The 19596-nt window shown below is 35.4% G+C and overlaps 1 protein-coding gene and 1 long non-coding RNA gene across 2 annotated transcripts; one reads left to right on the top strand and one right to left on the bottom strand.

Annotated features, from left to right (window-relative positions):
• The first annotated feature begins 672 nt into the window (after nt 1-672).
• Nucleotides 673-4718, top strand: LOC112030660 (formin-like protein 11). Its single transcript, XM_024063325.2, has 4 exons — nt 673-2775; nt 2856-3046; nt 3522-3757; nt 3850-4718. Exons 1-4 carry the CDS (start codon nt 1061-1063, stop codon nt 4576-4578), a joined length of 2871 nt encoding a protein of 956 aa, XP_023919093.2. The 5' UTR covers nt 673-1060; the 3' UTR covers nt 4579-4718.
• A 14087-nt stretch (nt 4719-18805) lies between these two features.
• Nucleotides 18806-19332, bottom strand: LOC136068570 (uncharacterized). The gene is made up of 3 exons (XR_010629934.1): nt 19212-19332; nt 19043-19096; nt 18806-18909 (listed from the first exon to the last, which is right to left on the bottom strand). It is a non-coding gene; the product is annotated as an uncharacterized LOC136068570 (long non-coding RNA).
• Nucleotides 19333-19596: the final 264 nt, after the last annotated feature.

Genomic DNA, 19596 nt, shown 5'->3' with positions numbered 1-19596 from the left:
CAGGATTTGGGTCCAGTCCCCAATGTAGAAAAATATCCAATGTGGTCCCTCGTCAGTCACCACATAGTGTTTGTTTCAATTCCAAGTTACCTCTAGGCCAAGCCAATTGCCTATGTCTACAGGCAGTGTATGTTGTAGGTATGACTCATATCTCTCTTATTATGGTTAGGTGAGAGACAACACAGAGCCCAATGCCTTATATAAGGTTATGAAATCAATTTTAGTCCCACCAAACCATAGATACCACTTAGTGAACCAAAAAACAGCAACATATATGAACTTCTAAGTGGAGCCATTAAAAGTGTGGGAAAGAGACTAGCAGTCTTAGCCTCCCATAATTCGACAATGAAGATCTTGATTTTTCATTGATTTTTCATTGATGTGTTTCTTTTAGTTTTTTAATGGAAGATCACCGTGAGAAAGTGATGGACCATTTGTTTTTTCTTCCTCCCTTTTAATTATGGGGGTTGGAGAAAACTTAGACTATCACCCTCTAAATAGTTAGGCAAGCCCAACAACATTGGACCCACCTAGGGCCTTTTTGCATTGTTTTGATTTGATGACTTTTAGCTACTTAAAAGCTTTTTTCAACTCTAAAATCCATGACCTCTAAAGTATCACATATTAAAAGCTTTTGAACTCTAAAATGCAATCAATACAACTGAAGAAAATGATAAGCTACTGAAGAGCAGAAAACATGCTCAGCTTTTCTCTAATAAAAGGCATAAAAGGTAATAAGACAAAAAGATTGAGTCAAAATTATGTAAAAGAAAGGTTTCCAGAAGACAAGGTATGATGCATATTAACAGTGTTTTGCAGAAGAATTTGTGGAGATAAGAAGAGGTGTGTACGTGAATCGAGAAGTAAAGAAGGCCCAGTACAACAACTGCCAGGCTCAGGGGTTCCTTGGAGTAGCATTAAAGGCTTTCTGACTTGATCTCTATTGCACATTACCAACACCACTCAAAATAAAGGAGAAAAAGAATGAAACAAAAAGGAGAGGCAAATTTATGAGCAGAAAGTTTCATTGGATGCCTTTGATGATTTTTGTTGCAAGAACATGGGTTATGATTCTGAGATTCTCCGCATGATCTTCATCATCATATTCATGCTTCTATCATTACAATACACCAACATTTTTGTTGCTGGTTCTGTGTTAAATGCAGCAGGAGATTTAAATGCTCATGGCTTACAGCAGCTGTACCTCAGAGAGGACAATGGTGATAGGATTGAAACCAACATCCCGAAAGTTTCAGGAGAAGATGAGAATGAAGAAAAGGGTGCTTTAATAGTGGAAAAGTTTAGAGCTCTACTTGGACTGAAGAGCTTCCACATAAGAAGTCCATCACATAGAGGTTCTGAACACTTGTCCCCATCACCCTCTCCATCACCATCCATTGAACCTGAAGAAGCTCCAGCTCCAGCTCCAGTTCCTGTTCATGTTCCAATGCTGCATACCCATGCCCATCCTCATCCTCCATCACACAGGTCAAGTTCAATCCCACCACACCACAAGAAACAGGATGGAGATAGAGGCAGAGTAAGAACAATTCTTATTGCAACCAGTGTGTCTGCAGGAACTGCTTTCTTAGTTTGTGCTCTTGGACTCATCTGGGTCTGCAGGAAACGCAGAAAAGATAGAAAGAAGCCCTCAAGAATTGTGTCAGTCTACAGCAAAAAAGGAGGCACCAGAAGTAAATTAAAGAATGTGAGTTCTCAAAATTCAGCAAGCAAGGTGAGCCAAAATACTGGCCTTGATCTCTTTTACCTCAATTCATTAGGTACTGATTTAGAGCAACAGACTTGTTATCTCAAGCAAACTTGTGAAACTGTAAACACATCACCAAATCATAGCACCCCAAAATTTACATTGCTTGAGGGGGAAGAATCAAAGAAAGAACTTTTAAGGATAGAATCAGATAATGCTAGTAGTTCTTCCACAAGGGAAATTACATCTGTTCATGAGGATAATGAGTCAATCAAATATGAATCAGATGGTGGTAACTCTTCATCTGGTGATAAAATTATTCCCATGGAATGTCATTCCTCTGATGATGAATCTTTCCATTCTTTTGGAGAATCACTTTCTTCAAATGTCAGGCATTCCAATGCTTCAGCTGGTTGTCTTGGTGAGACATCAGAAATTTTCTCTAAAGAAGAGTCACATATTAAGCCTTCCTTGGCCAACTCTACAGATTTACCAATGCCTCTACCTACCCCAGATCTTGACTCAACCCGAGAATCAACTTCACCTACACGAAATTCACAATCTCTAAGCAATAATAAACAGGAAGAACAAACATTTGAATGTTCTTCAGAGCGTCAGAAAAGTTTAAAGTCCCCACCACCCCCACCTCCTCCACCTCCACCCGTTCCTCCCCCAGGTGTGGCATTTTTTCCTTCTTCAACTAGAATTGTATCTAAAGCTTCATGTTCTTTCAAATTGCCAAATATTTCATCTCCAAGAAATTCAGCTTCTTCATCAGGATCAAACTTTACTCCACAAAGAGACTTGCCATCTTCTCCTCAAACCCCCCCAAAACAACCACAAACTCCACCTTGCATTCCACCACCACCTTGTCCACCTCCTTTTCTGAAAGGAAAGAATATCTCTGCCAAAGGTCCACCTCCTCCACCATCTCTACTGCCTCAATTTACTCCATTGGGCAAAGATGGAGCTCCATTACCAAAATTGAAGCCACTTCACTGGGACAAGGTTAGAGCTGCCCCTGATCGTTCTATGGTGTGGGATAAGCTGCGGACAAGTTCATTTGAGTAAGTTGGTTTATTTTATTTGTTTACAATTTACTTCATCTTTGTGTATCGCATTGAACATATTGTGAATAATGAAACAGGTTTGACGAGGAAATGATTGAATCACTTTTTGGATACAATCTACAAAATTCAATGAAGAGTGACGAAGCAAAGAGCAAGACTCCTTCTCCAAGCAAGCATGTCCTTGATCCAAAGAGACTACAGAACATAACTATATTGTCAAAAGCCTTGAATATGTCTGCTGGGGAAGTATGTGAAGCACTAATACAAGGTAAAACTTCTAAGCTCTAAACAATAAGTAATTGTGATCAAGTACTACTTTTCAGAACGCAGTGCTCAGGAGCATGGAGTAACAATAAATTTGAACTAAAAACACACTAATTTTATAAATGCCTAAATTAATTTGCTAGGTGAATTCTAGCACTTATGTTAGAATTGGACTTTCAAGTTTGAATGTCATTTTGTAAGATTGTTGATCAAGAAATTTTGGCATTGCACTACAGTTTTTTTTTTTTTTCTATTTGTTGCATGACTAATCAGAATTTTTGAAGAATGATGGCTCTTGTAGTCCTGTAGTTCCAGCAAATGGATTATAAATTGCAAATTACTAAAAAGTTTCTCAAAACTAAGATCTGGGGAAAGAGAATCTATCTCCAACATACAATTTATGGTGTTTGAACAATTTAAAGTGCAGATATACACATACCATCACCTGATTAAAATTTTTAACCAATGGTGGAAAGCAGGGAATGGCTTGTCTTTGCAACAACTGGAGGCATTAGTGAAGATGGTACTTACCAAGGAAGAAGAGGCTAAGCTCTGTAGCTATAAAGGAGACATTAATGAACTGGGGTCTGCTGAGAAGGTTCTCAAACTAATTCTTAGGATACCATTTGCCTTTCTACGAGTTGAAGCCATGCTCTACAGAGAAACTTTTGAAGATGAGGTGGTTCACTTGAGGAACTCTTTTTCAATGCTGGAGGTAATCATCAAATCACAACCACGTCACTTTTCATCAAAACCAATGATTTCAATACAATGATCACTCTTAATCTTATTTATATTTGTTACTAGGAGGCGTGCAAAGAACTTAGATCAAGCAGGCTTTTCTTAAAGCTACTTGAAGCCGTGCTCAAAACAGGCAACCGTATGAATGTTGGAACTATCAGAGGAGGTGCTAGAGCATTTAAGCTTGATGCCCTCCTTAAACTTGCTGATGTGAAAGGAACTGATGGGAAAACTACCTTACTACACTTTGTCGTTCAAGAAATTATCCGGTCAGAGGGAATTAGAGTTTCAGATAGCATTATGGGGAGGATCAGCCAGAAAAATAAAAGTCAAACTGCTGAAGAGAAGGAAGAAGATTACAGAAGAATGGGCCTAGATCTTGTTTCTGGTCTAAGTACTGAACTCTACAATGTGAAAAAGACAGCTGCAATTGACTTGGATGTTATTGCAAGCTCTGTATCAAACCTATCAGATGGAATGGCTAAACTGCAACATCTAGTACATAAAGACTTGTGTAGGGATGAACAAAATGCGAACTTTGTCAACTCAATGAGATCCTTCCTAAATTATGCAGAGAAAAATCTGAAAGAGTTGCAGGGAGATGAAAATATGGTCCTTACACATGTCAAAGAAATTACTGAGTACTTTCATGGAGACGTGAGCAAAGACGAAGCCAACCCACTTCGAATATTTGTCATTGTGAGAGACTTTCTGGGGATGTTAGACCATGTTTGCAAAGAGCTTAGAAGCTCGAAAGCCCCACGTAGTCCCAATCCTCTGGCACCATTCCGGTAGGCTAAATTGCTTGCTGTGTTCAAGATATACAGCCCATTACCAATCAGGTTGTAACATTTTTTTTTATTTTTTTTTATATAGAGCTTTGAAATATGTAGATTGAATTGTTTGCAATGGTTGATTTTAAGGGACTGTTGGTTTGAATTGAGTAGAATAGACTGAAATGTTATTTGAGGAAATGTAATGACAAATAATAGTATATATGAACACCTAAATGCAGATCCAAATTAGAATTCACACGTTGCTGCTAGGAAAGACAAAACCAGACAGCAATAGTCATTAATTTCTACCCTGAACAAATTTATTTTGTACCTATATTAGGGGCAGTGGCTTGTCAAGCACATATCTGTTTAAGAGAATGTCTGAGATAATTCAATCGAACAATCTTTGTAGAATGTCTGATATGATTCAATCGAAACAATCTTTGTTTATGTTACTGCACAATGCTTGTTTTTATTAGGTAGTTTTTTGGCCTTTTGCCCCTTTAAGCACTGATAGTCTAATACACCATATTTTCACAACAACCTTTCTTATCAAAATTAGCACCTTATCTACTACAGAATTTTCTTCATGCAATGATTATAAACTTCGACAAACCAATTTCCAACCTTTTAGGTTTCACTTTTCACTTTCAACCTACTCCCCTATGTAAAAAATCAAGAGATTGAACTCTGTAACAAGAACATATGTAATTACTAAATTCATTAAAAAAAAAAAAAATTCTTTTGACTTTGCCATGAATGCCATCCAAAAATTCTTCACGATACAAATTTCTCCTTTTCACATGGTAATAACTCATTAAAAATTCAAAATAAAGAAAATTCAAAATTTTATAAAATGGCCCAATAAGGACCAATGTAATCAAAAATTGTAAACTCAAAACCCTCTAAACTCAATGACATTAACTATTCTCCACAATCTAGGGTTCAAATCACCCTTCTCCAATTTGCAACAATTTATACTAAAAAGAAGTCAATATATTGCAATGAATTACTGTAGAGTCAAATTAGACAAATTTGTACTTCCGATCTGATCAAATTGTATGTTCTATACATATTCATACTAAGAAAACAGGAAAAAAAAACAAATCTCTTATACAGCAAGAAACCTAAAAATCGTTTCTTGTGCATCCAGCCAGGCCAACCTTAGGTGACCCTTTTGGCACGGTTTCTTCTACTCATGTCCTCCTCGGGTGCACATCTTTTCTTCCCATTAACTTGAACGTCTTGCCTCTCAACCTTATTAGTCTCTTGTTGTTTTCTCGGCAAAACCAACAGACCAGCACCAACATCATACGCTTTTCGACTCGACTCGTCACTGAGAGCCTCCCATGCGGTGGTAATGATTCGAAGAGCACCATGTGCAGCCGGGGAACAAATCACATCAGGGTGCACCAACTTGACCAACTTGCAGTACTTGGATGTGATAGTGTCTACGCTGAGAGATGGGTCAGGTTTTAGGCCAAGAATTCGATAGAGATCACTGTGTCCCAACTTGTTCTTCTTAGTCTCAGCCACATAGTAAGCTCTGTAAACAGCGTAGTGCTTGTCCACGTTGTAAAAGTAAGGGTCGACTTTGTTTGCCGCAGTCGCTAGCTCATACGCCTCCTTGTGGTTTCCTTTGAGCCACTTCTCTTTGGCCATGTCTAACAACATATCAGTCATTGTTTGGTTTCAGAGTTTGATATTCAGGCAAAGAACAAGAACAACAAACGTAGGAAACAGAAAACAAAGATGGTTTGGTTTCAGAGTTTGATTCAGGCAACGAACAACAACGTAGGAAAGAGAAAACAAAGAAGAAAAAGAGAGTTTTGCGGTAACTCTTAGTCTGTGAATCTGTGATTGATGTTTGGAAAGATTAGTTTATGTATTACATATGTAGGTCGGTTAATTATGTGTTTCCGAGTCTTACTCGGTTAACTATGTTTTTTTTTTAATTTTTTTTTGGTTAATAACTGAATACTCAGTTAACTATGTTATTATTTCCGAGGCTTAATAAATACTGTAAATATTATTTTTTAAATATATTATACTCTTTTCAATTGTTGCGCATCTTATTAATATGTTACTATGTTTGCGATTGTTGAAAGGTGTAAAAATTTTTAATTTTTCAAAAATTTTACTTTTCATTTTTCTCTATCAAAATTAAAATTAAAATTAATAATTTTCCAGATAAATTTATTATTGAAATCCATTATTAAATTCAACATTGCCAAGAGAGATAGTTATCATTTCAAACATCATATTTATTCTAATACTGATTGTTTTGATTTATTTTTAGAATTAAAATTTTTAAAATACATTTTATATAAACATATGAAAAATTGTCCAATAACGTATTAAAATATACCAAAATGATCAATTCTAAAAAAATCAAAACATAAAATTATTCGATTGATATTTAGAAATAAGAGAAGACCCTACTAAACTATAGTCTTATGCTAAAAATGTGTTGAGATCATGGTTTCAAAAACTCAAACGGTCAAAGAATCGAAAATTAGTACAGACTATCCAATATCTGTCAAACCAGTTTTCACAAATAATGTGAGAAATTTCATCTCATTATATTAAAACAATTTTTTGAAACACTCATTTACCGTCTATTCTATGCAAAACTATTACTGTGATTTCACTAAAACAAACTAGGTTACAAATGAATATGTTTAGCCAATTTCAAGAATTTTAGGAATACTCTTCCATTTTCATTGTGATACCATGCAAAATTTATATAACTGGCTTATAAAAGTTGCCCTTAGATCTAATAATGCTAGAGAATATTTAACAACAAAAAATTATATTTCGATGATTTTGAGGCTATATTTTGTGAAGTGCTGATTAATTAAAAAACCATTAGGAAATTGCAACATAATGTTTAGCAATTGTTGCGCATCTTATTAATATGTTACTATGTTTGCGATTGTTGAAAGGTGTAAAAATTTTTAATTTTTCAAAAATTTTACTTTTCATTTTTCTCTATCAAAATTAAAATTAAAATTAATAATTTTCCAGATAAATTTATTATTGAAATCCATTATTAAATTCAACATTGCCAAGAGAGATAGTTATCATTTCAAACATCATATTTATTCTAATACTGATTGTTTTGATTTATTTTTAGAATTAAAATTTTTAAAATACATTTTATATAAACATATGAAAAATTGTCCAATAACGTATTAAAATATACCAAAATGATCAATTCTAAAAAAATCAAAACATAAATATTATTCGATTGATATTTAGAAATAAGAGAAGACCCTACTAAACTATAGTCTTATGCTCAAAAATGTGTTGAGATCATGGTTTCAAAAACTCAAACGGTCAAAGAATCGAAAATTAGTACAGTTCCACCATCAGTTTTCCTAGTTTTCCCAAACTGGTTCAACTGATATGTGCATCTCAAATTTGGATAGCTCATTCAAGTTGATACCCGGCTTTACCATGTGTTGAGATGCCTAGATCTATTACTGCAAACAAAAAATTTAAACGAGTTTGAAACGAATCTATTTAAACCTGAATGAGGTATTTAGCAAAAACTATTCTGTTTAAAATTTAAAAATAAAAATAAAAATACTCTATCCATATGAAAAATCATTGTAGGAATGTAGCCATATTTTGCATGAATTTTATTTAACATACCAATAACATGCTTAATATTTCATGATTTTGGGGCTATATTTTGTAAAGATGTGTTTAACGAGTACTACCATTAGGATATTAGAAGAAACTAATAAAGTTCCCGCTTCAAATTAATTGTCGCCTTGTGTTTTCATTCATGATGCAATTTAACAACACGCGGCGTGGTGTTGAGAGTGATAGAGAGCGAGGGTTTGTCATTTGAGAGTGAGAGTGATAGCTCGATCTGATTAGGGATTAGGGATTTTTTCTCTCTTCAATATATATACCAAGCCCTAAAGCCACGTTTTTACCTATAAACGCAACTCTAAGTACTTCTATGGCCGTGTTTGCCAAATGCGGCTTTAAGACAAGGCCTAAAGCTGCATTTTTACTCATAAACGCAACTCTAAATACTTCTATGGCCGTATTTTCCAAACACGGATTTAGGATATATTTAAATATATATATATATATATATATATATATATATATGAAATGGGTCTATAGCAGCGTTTTAACATCAAGAAACGCAGCTTTCGAGCTAATCTGGAGTCGCATGTACAAAACGCAGCTCAAAACACTCTACAGTTACAAAAACGCAGCTTAAAACTACGTTTTTTTGTAGTGACATATTTCATGGTTTTAGATTTTAACCAATGAAACACAATAATAGTTTCAGATATTAATCAATGAAACACAACAACTTTGTGGAAGAGAAATTTTTTTTAAAAAAAAAATAGAGTTTTGTGGAATGAAGTAGGTTAGTCTGCATAATTTGGTTGGAAAGAGTTATGTTTGATATATACAATATCTAGTTATGTATGTAAGTTAGTAACTTAGTGTATAGTTTATAATAGTACACGTCATAATAATAACTGATGTATGTACAATTTTTTTAATTTTTTAATTTATTGTAATGGTAAAGTGTCAATTTTAAAAAAGAAATTATGAGTACAATAATTCTAAATAATAGTTATGAAAAATTTTGCACCGATAAACTTATTAATAAGGATGGCTACGAGATACTATTATAAATAAAAAATAAATAGAGATGGCAACAAGTTAACGTAAGGGAAAATCACATGGTAGGTAGTTTATCAGCAAAGTGGATTGGATGTATTTTATTATTGAGATGACTTCAATATATTAATAATGAGCTAAAAGAGAATTATGATTAAAAGTAAGAGTTAGAAAAAGCAAATATTTTAGAGAATGATAACAGAATTAAATTTTAAACATGAGAGTATAAAAATAATTAAAATATATATACACACATTCAGGATAAGACAAGACAAGATAGGGCAAAAATAACTCATGAGATAAGATTAGACAAAATGGAATAGGGCAAAAAATACTCATGAGATAGGGGCATAGAAGAGACGGGATGGGACAAGAAAAATGATTTGTATTTATTAATTTTACGGTTGAGAATTTTACAATTGAGCAACGCTTTTTTCTTTATGTTTTTTCAGTTTTTTTTTTTTTTTAATGTAAATGCAGCCCATTTGCACATCTAGTCACCAAAACTACAAATGAATCATGCTAGTATGCTACTAATACTACAACACCCATATACAAAACTCTTCTAAGTTTCAAACTTTGATACTGAAGGATCAAAACAACCAAATCACATTCAATAATACATATACACTTTAATTAATTAATTCAATGAGACCAAAATGTGGAACTTGAATAAGATTGGCACTTGTTCATTGAGAGCAGCATATATATCTGCTTCAGGATAAGGTTCCTCCCTTTTAGATTTCAGAAACTTCAGACCCAGTTTTGTTGGCTCTGGGAATTTTATATGAACATGAATCTGCACGATCAGTTCATTAAAATTTAATTAATTAAAGGGCTAGCAACATACATGCATAAACATAGAAATATGGGCACACAAACACAATTGACAATACCATGGGTGCATTCAGACACGCAAACATGCATAACTTTGCTTTAAACATTCCTTTACAGTATTTCAGGAAGCAGGAGTAGTAGGACATGGACACAGTATGGGTATGATATGGTAATATGAACAATTTCTAAAAAATTATGAAAAAAAAACGACCGATACAACATTAGTATAACACGAGTACAATACAGATATGAAATGAATACGGCACCCTAAATAAAATGTCCGTACTTCCTAAATAGTAATAGTCATGTGAGCACCTACTTTCCCCAAAAACACTGTAAAGCAAGTACCCAATGTTTCTAGTGCTAAACTTTGCAAACCAATTTCCAGCCTTTCAGGTTTCACAAACCTCCTTCTCCTATGTAAACAGTATAATGTTTGAAATTCTGTTACAACATATTTACTTCTATTGGGGAAGGAATTGTTTCGTAAGCATATATCATTATACACTTTTTTTTTTCACTTTGCTATGAAAGCTAATTAAAAATTCTTCACTATTCAAATTTCAAAGATAACACTATTTTCCTTTTTATACAATTACTATAACTTCATAAAAAAGGTTTTTAAGAACAATTTTGCCGTTCAAGAAATTAATAAAGTTCATAGCATGGCCCAATAAGTACCAATGCAATAAAAAATTGTAAACACAAAAACACCTTCAGAACGTGAGGAAAAAAAAACAAGTAAAACATACTTCAATGAATTACTACAACGCAAAATAAGACCAATTTGTACTTCCAATCTTAATCTCTTTTTCACAAAAATTGCTGCTAGGAAAGAGAAAACGAGACTAGAACAGCCATTATTCTAGTCTCTAGCTAATCTCGATCAACAAGACAAATCGTAGTGCTTAATTAATTCTTACCCAAGACAAATTTATTTTGGTTCCATATTAGGAACAATGACTTGTCAAGCATGTCTGTTTAAAAAGAATGGCTAATAAGAAAATTTAAAAAATCTATGAATGTGGCACTGCACAACGCTTATTTTAATTTGATAGTTATTGCCACTTTGAGTGCTGATCCACCATATGTTCACAACAAGCACACTTATCAAAATTAATTAGCACCCTCCAATCTTTGGAAAATTATTAGGTACTCCCGGAGTACCATAAATACGTACTCCCTCCTCTCACATAAAAGGTAGGTCCCATCATGAATTAAATTAGTGAGACCCACCATTCATGTGAGAAGAGGGAGTATTTATTTATGGTACTCCGGAAGTACACAATAATTTGATTAATTTCTCATCTTGCTTTTTCAGCATTTTCTTTAGGCAAGGATTATAAACTTTGACAAACTTCCAAGGGTTTCAAAAGTTGCTTTCTTATTAAATCACAAGCCAATTTTCAACTTTTCAGGATTTCACTTTCAACCTTCTCTTCTATTTAATTAAATAACCTTTCTCTGCTATGTAAACATCCTAATATGATACGCTAAACCTTTTTAACTTTGCTATGAAGGCCATTTAGATATTCTTCACTATACATTAATCATGACACTATTTTTTCTATTCATATAATTACTATACATTCATAAAAAAAATTTATGAATGATTATGCATTTCGAGAAGGCCAAATTGGCCCAATACCATTAAATTTTGAACTATTTTGCACGAAGACACTGTTTCAGAAATAATCAGCAAAATACCACCTTTTTACGTACTCGAGTTTGGTGAACTCGAGTACTACATTTTCCACTTCCACCGTGGCACAATACGTGGCAAGATTTTAAATATTTTGCTTCGTACTCGAGCTTGGTGAGCTCGAGTACTGTATTACTGAGGTACTCGAGTTCACCAAGCTCGAGTACTGTATTTCTATGGTACCCGAGTTTAGGAAACTCGAGTACCTACTACCACATATTTATTACCCACCTACTCACAACTTCGTACTGGCTCCAACCGTCGAAATAAATGCATGGTTAATGGTACTCGAGTTCTTTGAGCTCGAGTACCGTTAAACTAATTTCGCCAGTCCACATTATTACTTCCATTCAGTACTTGCATTCAGTTCCATTCAGTTCCGAGTCACAGACCTTTTTCCAACTTCATGTGCGAGTGAGAGTGAGATCTTTCCAGCATAAATTTTCTTGTTTGGTCACCATCTGCAATTCTTTGGGCTGTGTCATTGTCTTCATCAACCAACGTTCAACCCTCTTGTGACTAGTAGATAGAGGTATTGTTAAATGCTTAGTTTTTTGATATTTTTGCATGGGTTAAATGACTTCAATGCTTAGTTTTTAGATTGTTTTTGTATGAGATTTTTATGCATGAGTTTCATGTAATGAGTTTTGCAATATTAACTGTGTACAACATTTGATACATACATGGTTCTATATATGTAGTGGAAATTTAACTGTGTAATGAGTTTGGCTATTTTCACCTCAAAATGAGTATTAAATTTAATTACATAATATAATAGTAGAAATGTCAACTGAAACATCTTTTTATTATTACCACCTAGTCACACATCCAGATGGGGCAAGTATAATGTAAGCTATAACTCATTGGCATTAATAGTTCAGAACCATCAATATAAAATTAATATGAAAATTGAGAAGAAATATTGATAGCATTTACTCGTTCAAGGTTAGAGATTTGAGAATTGTAAGGTAAATTGTAAAAAAATTTATAATAAAATTCTAATAACATTAACTATTTTTTTCGATAAAGTAAAAAAAAAATAATAATAATATGCAATTAATATAAACTTATAAATTATGTAAACTCCTTTTTTCTTTCTATTTATACCAAGTTATCAATTTCTTCACAATTTAAAATTATCTAATATAAAAGTGGGGCTGTATATATGGTTTGGTATATTTTTCCCTTTTCCTACCGTACTGTTTCTTAATATAATCTTTCCTTCTCATACTTACATTATATAAAACTTGCATATAATATGAATTCATTTCTCAACAAAGAAATTGGCTTAATAAAATAAAGTCGAAATGGTTGACATTTTTTTATTTTATATGTGTATAAAATATATATATATATATATATGGTTAAGTGCACATTATGATCGAGATTCAATTATTTATATGTCTATACACATAGTCAAGGAGGTTGAGTTTGAATAGAAATACTTTTTATCATATGCCAAATTTATGTAACTATTTATAGTTTATGACAACTTTTAATATTGTTAATAATAGGTCGGTGATGGATTTTCACTTTTTCTATGTGTACTACGATGGAGAGACGTATTATCATGAGTTAAATGGGTTGTCATACCAAGGCTCAAACCAAAAGCAAAAATGTGTTAAGGTGAAGCGTGGGATAGGGCTTATGAATTTGAAACGAAGAATATTGAAGGCGATGGGGTTAGACCAGTCTAGGCATAACATTTCAATCGTGTATCGAGCACCTCAATTGGTTGTAGGCACCCAAGTTGTCTACAAGTCACTACAATTATCGGGTGGCGCTGAAGTGAAGATGATGTGGGAAGTTGTTGAACAAATGGTGGTGAAAGGATTTGTTGCTTCGGAGCTCTATGTTACTGTTGAGCCCACCATAGTAGAGGCTGGAGAGGGTTCACAACATACTGTTTTGGATGGAACTATAGATGAGCACATCGAGTCAATACCATTGCAATCTTATCAAGGGTGTGTAGAGAACACAAGAGATGGGTATGACAATGAACCATGGCAGGCATTTCCTGGTGTGAACTCAACTGAGGAGGAGGCAGGGCCCCAGGAAATGCATGAAGGAGAGCATTTATCTCATGATGAGCTGCATGGGGGCACATTTGAAAATGAAGATGATTACGGAGTTGCTGATGATGCAACCCATATTGATGTTACTAGGGATGACTTCGAAGAGTTCCTAGATACCATGGGTGAACATGAGGATGTTGATCATATTGAAGATGTGGTTGTAGAAGAGAATAGAGATACATGCCCCGGTCCCGATCCTACACCGGAATGGTTCACCAAAAACACTTGGGATAATATGTTTGATCCATCACCGGTTATGCAAGCGGAAGTATCAAGTTGGACACCTGGGGAGCAGCCACTGAAAGGGATGGTATTTGCAACTAAATTGGCAGTACGACATGCGTTGACCTGGTACGCAGTGCAAGAGAATTTTAGCTTCAAAACTGAGTATTCAGACTCAGAGAGGCTTATGGTGAGTTGTGAGGATGATTCCTGTCCATGGTCAGTCCGTGCAATTTGTTGCAAAGGAGACAATGTCTGGAAGATCGCAAAATGCAAGGGCCCCCACATGTGCGATAAAATTCAGAATGCTCATGATGGTCGGATGATTGATTCAGTGTTTCTAGCATACGTACTTGAGCGCTATATACGAGAAGACCCTGCGTATAAGATAAAGAACTTACGCCACGTTGCTTTGGCAGACTTAAAACATGAAGTATCTCACTACAAGGTATTCTAGCAACTTGCATTCTTTTTTCAATACAATGTAGAGACATCAGTTTTATGTGAAGTTTAAGCACAATATTTTTTCCCCACAACCCATGAATACCTTATATTATGTGAAGTATAAGCACAATATTCAGGTTATAGCCTTACAAGTCCTGATTTTTGTTCTTCAGCTATAATTATTTAACATGTATTCATTTCTAACGTAATCATTATGGTTCACATACAAGGTATGGGATGCCAAACAAAAGGCCGTTGCAGCTATATACGGGGATTTTAAGGAGTCATATGCAGAGTTGCCGCGTTTTTTGGCAGGACTTCAAGATGCAAGTCCAGGTACACAGTATAAGTTACTAGTAGATGATAATTATGAACGAGGAACCTGTACATTCAAGTCTGTATTTTGGGCGTTTCGTCCATGTATTGTTGGGTTCAAGAAGTGTAGGCCTGTGATTAGCATTGATGCAACCCACCTCTATGGAAAATATAAAGGAAAATTGATGATTGCAATGGCGACAGATGCTAATAATAAGATTTATCCACTAGCCTTCGCCGTTGTCGAAAGCGAGAGCACAGAGACTTGGGGTTGGTTCTTGTGTTGTATAAGAACGTATGTTACCGACCGGAGACACCTGTGTGTCATATCTGACAGACACCCTGGGATACAAGCTATCTTCAGAGACACTAATCGAGACTTTTCCCTACGGCCTCCCATGACAGAACATCGTTACTGCCTTCGTCATCTATGCAGTAACGTCAACAGTAGATGTAACAATGAAACTGTAAAGAATCTAGTATGGAGGGCAGCAAGTGCTACCCAGGAGCGAAAGTTCAATGCCACCTTTGATTTAATTAAGAATATCAACCAGGACGCACACCGATATCTGAAGGATGTGCCCAAAGAGAAATGGGCTCTAACTTTTGACGAGGGTTACCGTTACGGGGCGATGACTACAAACGTCTCTGAGTGCTTCAATGGTGTTCTAAAGGGTGCTCGTAGCTTGCCCATTACGGCAATGGTGAAATACACATGGTTCAAACTTAATGCTTACTTTGATGATCGGCGCAATAAGAGCATAGCGCAGTTGAATTCAGGACAAAAATGGACTAAATATGCCTCGGATATCTTCATGAGAAATAAGGCGAAGGCGGAGCGTCACAGGGTGACGAGATTGAGTGCGCAACAACAATCATATCAGGTAGATACATCGCATAATCCAGGGTCTGCTGGACGTGGGGATCACACACATGGAGTTAATCTGCTGCAAAGAACTTGCACATGTCAGAAATGGAAAATGTACAAGATACCATGTTCACATGTCATTGCAGTTTGTATTAGGTATCGACATGATGCAGAGCAGTACATTGACCCATGCTATAGTGTGGACGCACTATTCCGGAGCTATGCTCCCGTTTTCCCAGTGTTGAAAGATAGATTATCATGGCCGGATCCTGAAGAAACTCGAAAAGTCCTCCCTAACCCCCGATTGATCCGAGAAAAAGGTCGCCCTGTCTCAACACGAATCAGGAATGAGATGGACGAGGGTGGGAGACGGCCAAGAACCACACCGTGGAAGGAGGGGGGGAGGAAGGTGCAATGCCGGTTGTGTGACCAAGAGGGGCATAACCGAAGAACATGCCCTAAGCGGAACGAGATACCGATGAGTGGTGGTCTCGCGGAGTAGGTACGCTAAGTTAGAACCGTGACATCCTTTTGTTTAGGTCTTTTGCTCTCTTTACGATCTTGTATTATTTTTTTATTATCATTAATTAGACTTACTCACTAGGTTTGCTGAAACAGGAGAAGCATTGGTGTCTTTTGTTGACAAAATGACTTTTGCTGGATCACTTGGTGTGGGTAAGATGGTATGATATCTTTTTGGACAATTGTGTGGACTTGGTTTTGATTTCCAATTTCTAAAGAGGATTGTCACTTTATTTCATTTGCAGTAACTCTTGATGTCTTAAGTATGTATAGATGTTCTTCAAAACAAATACCAATTAGTATTGGCTATATTTTGTTGTTACCATTAAAAAAAAGGGAAAAAAAATAGATGGCATTCATTTGAATTCAGTGCTTTCATACTTCATTTTCTCTACATGAAGAAGATGTTAAATTATTCTGGAGGTAGTCCTGTTGCCAACAAGAGGTGTCTCATATTTAGATGACTATCTATAGATGAACCTAAATATCTTCCACACTTTTGTAAGTTCTTCCTTTCTAGAGGTGTCTCATATTGTTTGTACTTGAGCATATATCATTATCAAAATGAAGGATGGGATATGGAAAATTTATTAACTTATGCATTTTGTGATACTATTAGGTTGATCCAAGGTGAGACAGAGGATGATGGTGTTGAAGATGAATACCAGCTAGAGGACCTAGAGGTTGTAGCAGCTGATTACATGTTGAAAGTGGGGGTCTCCAATTTCAGAAATGCATGGGAAAGCATGGGTGATGACTGCAAATTGATAATGTTGTTCACAAATATCATGCCAAGTTCAATCGATGGATTAAAGAATTTTGCTACAAATAACTTTTATATCTTTATTAATTTGAAGTTAGTTGTCCCAACTTTGAAAATTGTTTGTTGCAAATCTACAATTGTTAAAATGGTGGTCGCTTTGATTGTTTCAATATAAGCCACATTTTAGTTATGGAGGAAATTTTGTGCATGTTTCATGGGGTTTGGCAATGTCTTGTGACTCTTATCCACTTCAAAGCAATGTAAAGATTTCAAGCAGCAATAATCAAGCCGAAATAGCATTTTGCCCAGCCTTTTTTGGCCAAGTGTTTTTTAAAAGAAAATTGTTAAGGCAGATTGGTACTCGAGTCTGCGAAACTCGGGTACCAATCTGCCTTATTGAATTTTGCTACGGAATGTTTTTGGCCAAGTGTTTTTTAACAGAAATTTGTTAAGGCAGATTGGTACTCGAGTTTCCCAAACTCGGGTACCAATCTGCCTTATTGCATTTTGCTACAAATTTTTTTGGCCAAGTCTTTTTTCAAAAGAAATTTGTTAAGTCAGATTGGTACTCGAGTCTGTGAAACTCGGGTACCAATCTACCTTATTGAATTTTGCTACGGAATGTTTTTGGCCAAGTGTTTTTTAAAAGAAACTCGAGTACCGTTTGAAGTACCCGAGCCCAGTGAACTCGGGTATAGCTCGGTGTCTTTTTTGGAAAAAGGCCAGAATTTTTAAAAATGGTACTCGAGTTCAGTGAACTCGAGTACCGTGTGAAGTACCCGAGCCCAGGGAACTCGGGTATGGCTCGGTGTCTTTTTTTGAAAAAGCCCAGAATTTTTAAAAATGGTACTCGAGTTCGGTGAACTCGAGTACCGTTTGAAGTACCCGAGCCCAGGGAACTCGGGTATGGCTCGGTGTCTTTTTTTGAAAAAGCCCAGAATTTTTAAAATTGGTACTCGAGTTCAGTGAACTCGAGTACCCTGTGAAGTACCCGAGCGCACTGAACTCGGGTATGGCTCGGTGTAAAAATTTTTAAAGAAAGCACATTTTTAAAAAATTGTACTCGAGTTCAGTGAACTCGAGTACTGTTAGAAGTACCCGAGTTCATTGGACTCGAGTACGGCTCGGTGGTGCCTCTTAAACAAATTGGTGCACTCAGTACCCGAGTCCAGTGAGCTCGAGTACTGTGTGAAGTACCCAAAGCCCACTGGACTATGGTGTGTCCACGTTTTTAAAAAAAAAAAATTTCTTGCGTCGGTACCCGAACCCAGTGAGCTCGGGTACTGTTAATTAAAAAGAGAGGTCATTTTAAAAAAAAAAAAAAAAAACAAATCTGTATGCCAATTCAGCTGAGAAAAGTGGTGGTGAATTTGCTATGCCAATATCCTAAAAATATGTCTTTGGTTCAATCTCAAGTCAGACTGAGAATATGAGAGGTATCCTTTCACTAATTTAATAAGCCATTTTTTTCCCTGTTGTAAAAAGGACATTTTTCTACAAATAAAAAAACAAAAAAAAAAAAAAGAGCTTTTTCCGTTAACTGGGAAATTAAATAGCTAAAAAGTGAAGAAGAAAAATTAATTTGCATGACATGGCACAACAAATTGCTAGTGACACGATAGCAAAATTAAATACAAAGATTCCATCGGCACAATAACTCCATAATTACAACAATAAAAGGAAAGATTAACTTGGATTACACAACAAATTATATCACTAAATTATAAAAACTCTTACTTTGACAGTCGCTGTATTTCCTATAACAACTTAGAATGTATTTTTTACAATGTTTTTAGAAATGTAGTGATTGGTCGCTTCACTAGGATGGATGCAAATCAAAAAATAAGTATCGTGAATCCCTCTCACATGTTGGAGTAATTGAATTACAAGAGGTCCGGCCTCCACGTACCCGGTACCACAGCACCCTTTCGAAGTTTCAACAAAGCCTGGTGGGCAACACACTATATTATAAGTTGTCCATATGAAATACTAACACAAAACATAGCTATATATATAAGTTTCCTCTCATGAGAAGAAGGCCAAGCACTGTAGCAACTATAACCGTAAAATTAGAATTACCATTGGAGGAAGACCAACTACCATCATTTTACGGCATCCAAGGTCATATAGTTGCTGGCAAGTTTACATGTCCAAGAAAGACAATATAATCAAATATTTTATATTGGTAGATAATCAACATTCAACCAAAAGTTAAGCTAGTGCATGTAAAAAAAAATATCAAACCTACCTATTCCAAGTATGATTTTTTTGCCGAAACTACAACCTTCATCCTTCTCAAATCCCGGTCTGGCTGTGAAAGGATGGAGAAAAAGACAACAAAACAAGTATTGAGGGTCCTTTCTTTAGTAATGAAAATTTGTTATTGCAACTATTAATAAATACCACATAGACCAAGATGGGTATAGCATAATCCAAGATTAAAGAAATTCATTGAACACAGACACACACAGAGAGTGAGCAAAAACTGCACCAGCTACATACCTATTTTACAAAAGTATAATGCTGGGATAACCATCAGGATGCCTTACCTAAATGATAACAAAATAAAGATGCTGCTGAGATATCTATACATAAGTTGTTATAAATGATTGATGACTTAGAAATAGACACAT

This window comes from Quercus suber, unplaced genomic scaffold, assembly GCF_002906115.3.
Source record: "Quercus suber isolate HL8 unplaced genomic scaffold, Cork oak 2.0 scaffold_122, whole genome shotgun sequence".
NCBI classification, from domain to species: domain Eukaryota; kingdom Viridiplantae; phylum Streptophyta; class Magnoliopsida; order Fagales; family Fagaceae; genus Quercus; species Quercus suber.
The sequence above is the reverse complement of the archived record's forward strand: the minus strand, read 5'-3'. Positions and strand labels throughout refer to the sequence as shown.

Excerpts from the sequence above, each read along its gene's own strand:
- LOC112030660 (XM_024063325.2), top strand. The coding sequence starts at position 1,061 with ATGGGTTATGATTCTGAGATTCTCCGCATGATCTTCATCATCATATTC. Across the intron at positions 2,776-2,855 it reads CTGCGGACAAGTTCATTTGA|GTTTGACGAGGAAATGATTG; the intron begins GTAAGTTGGTTT and ends ATAATGAAACAG. Across the intron at positions 3,758-3,849 it reads ACTCTTTTTCAATGCTGGAG|GAGGCGTGCAAAGAACTTAG; the intron begins GTAATCATCAAA and ends ATTTGTTACTAG.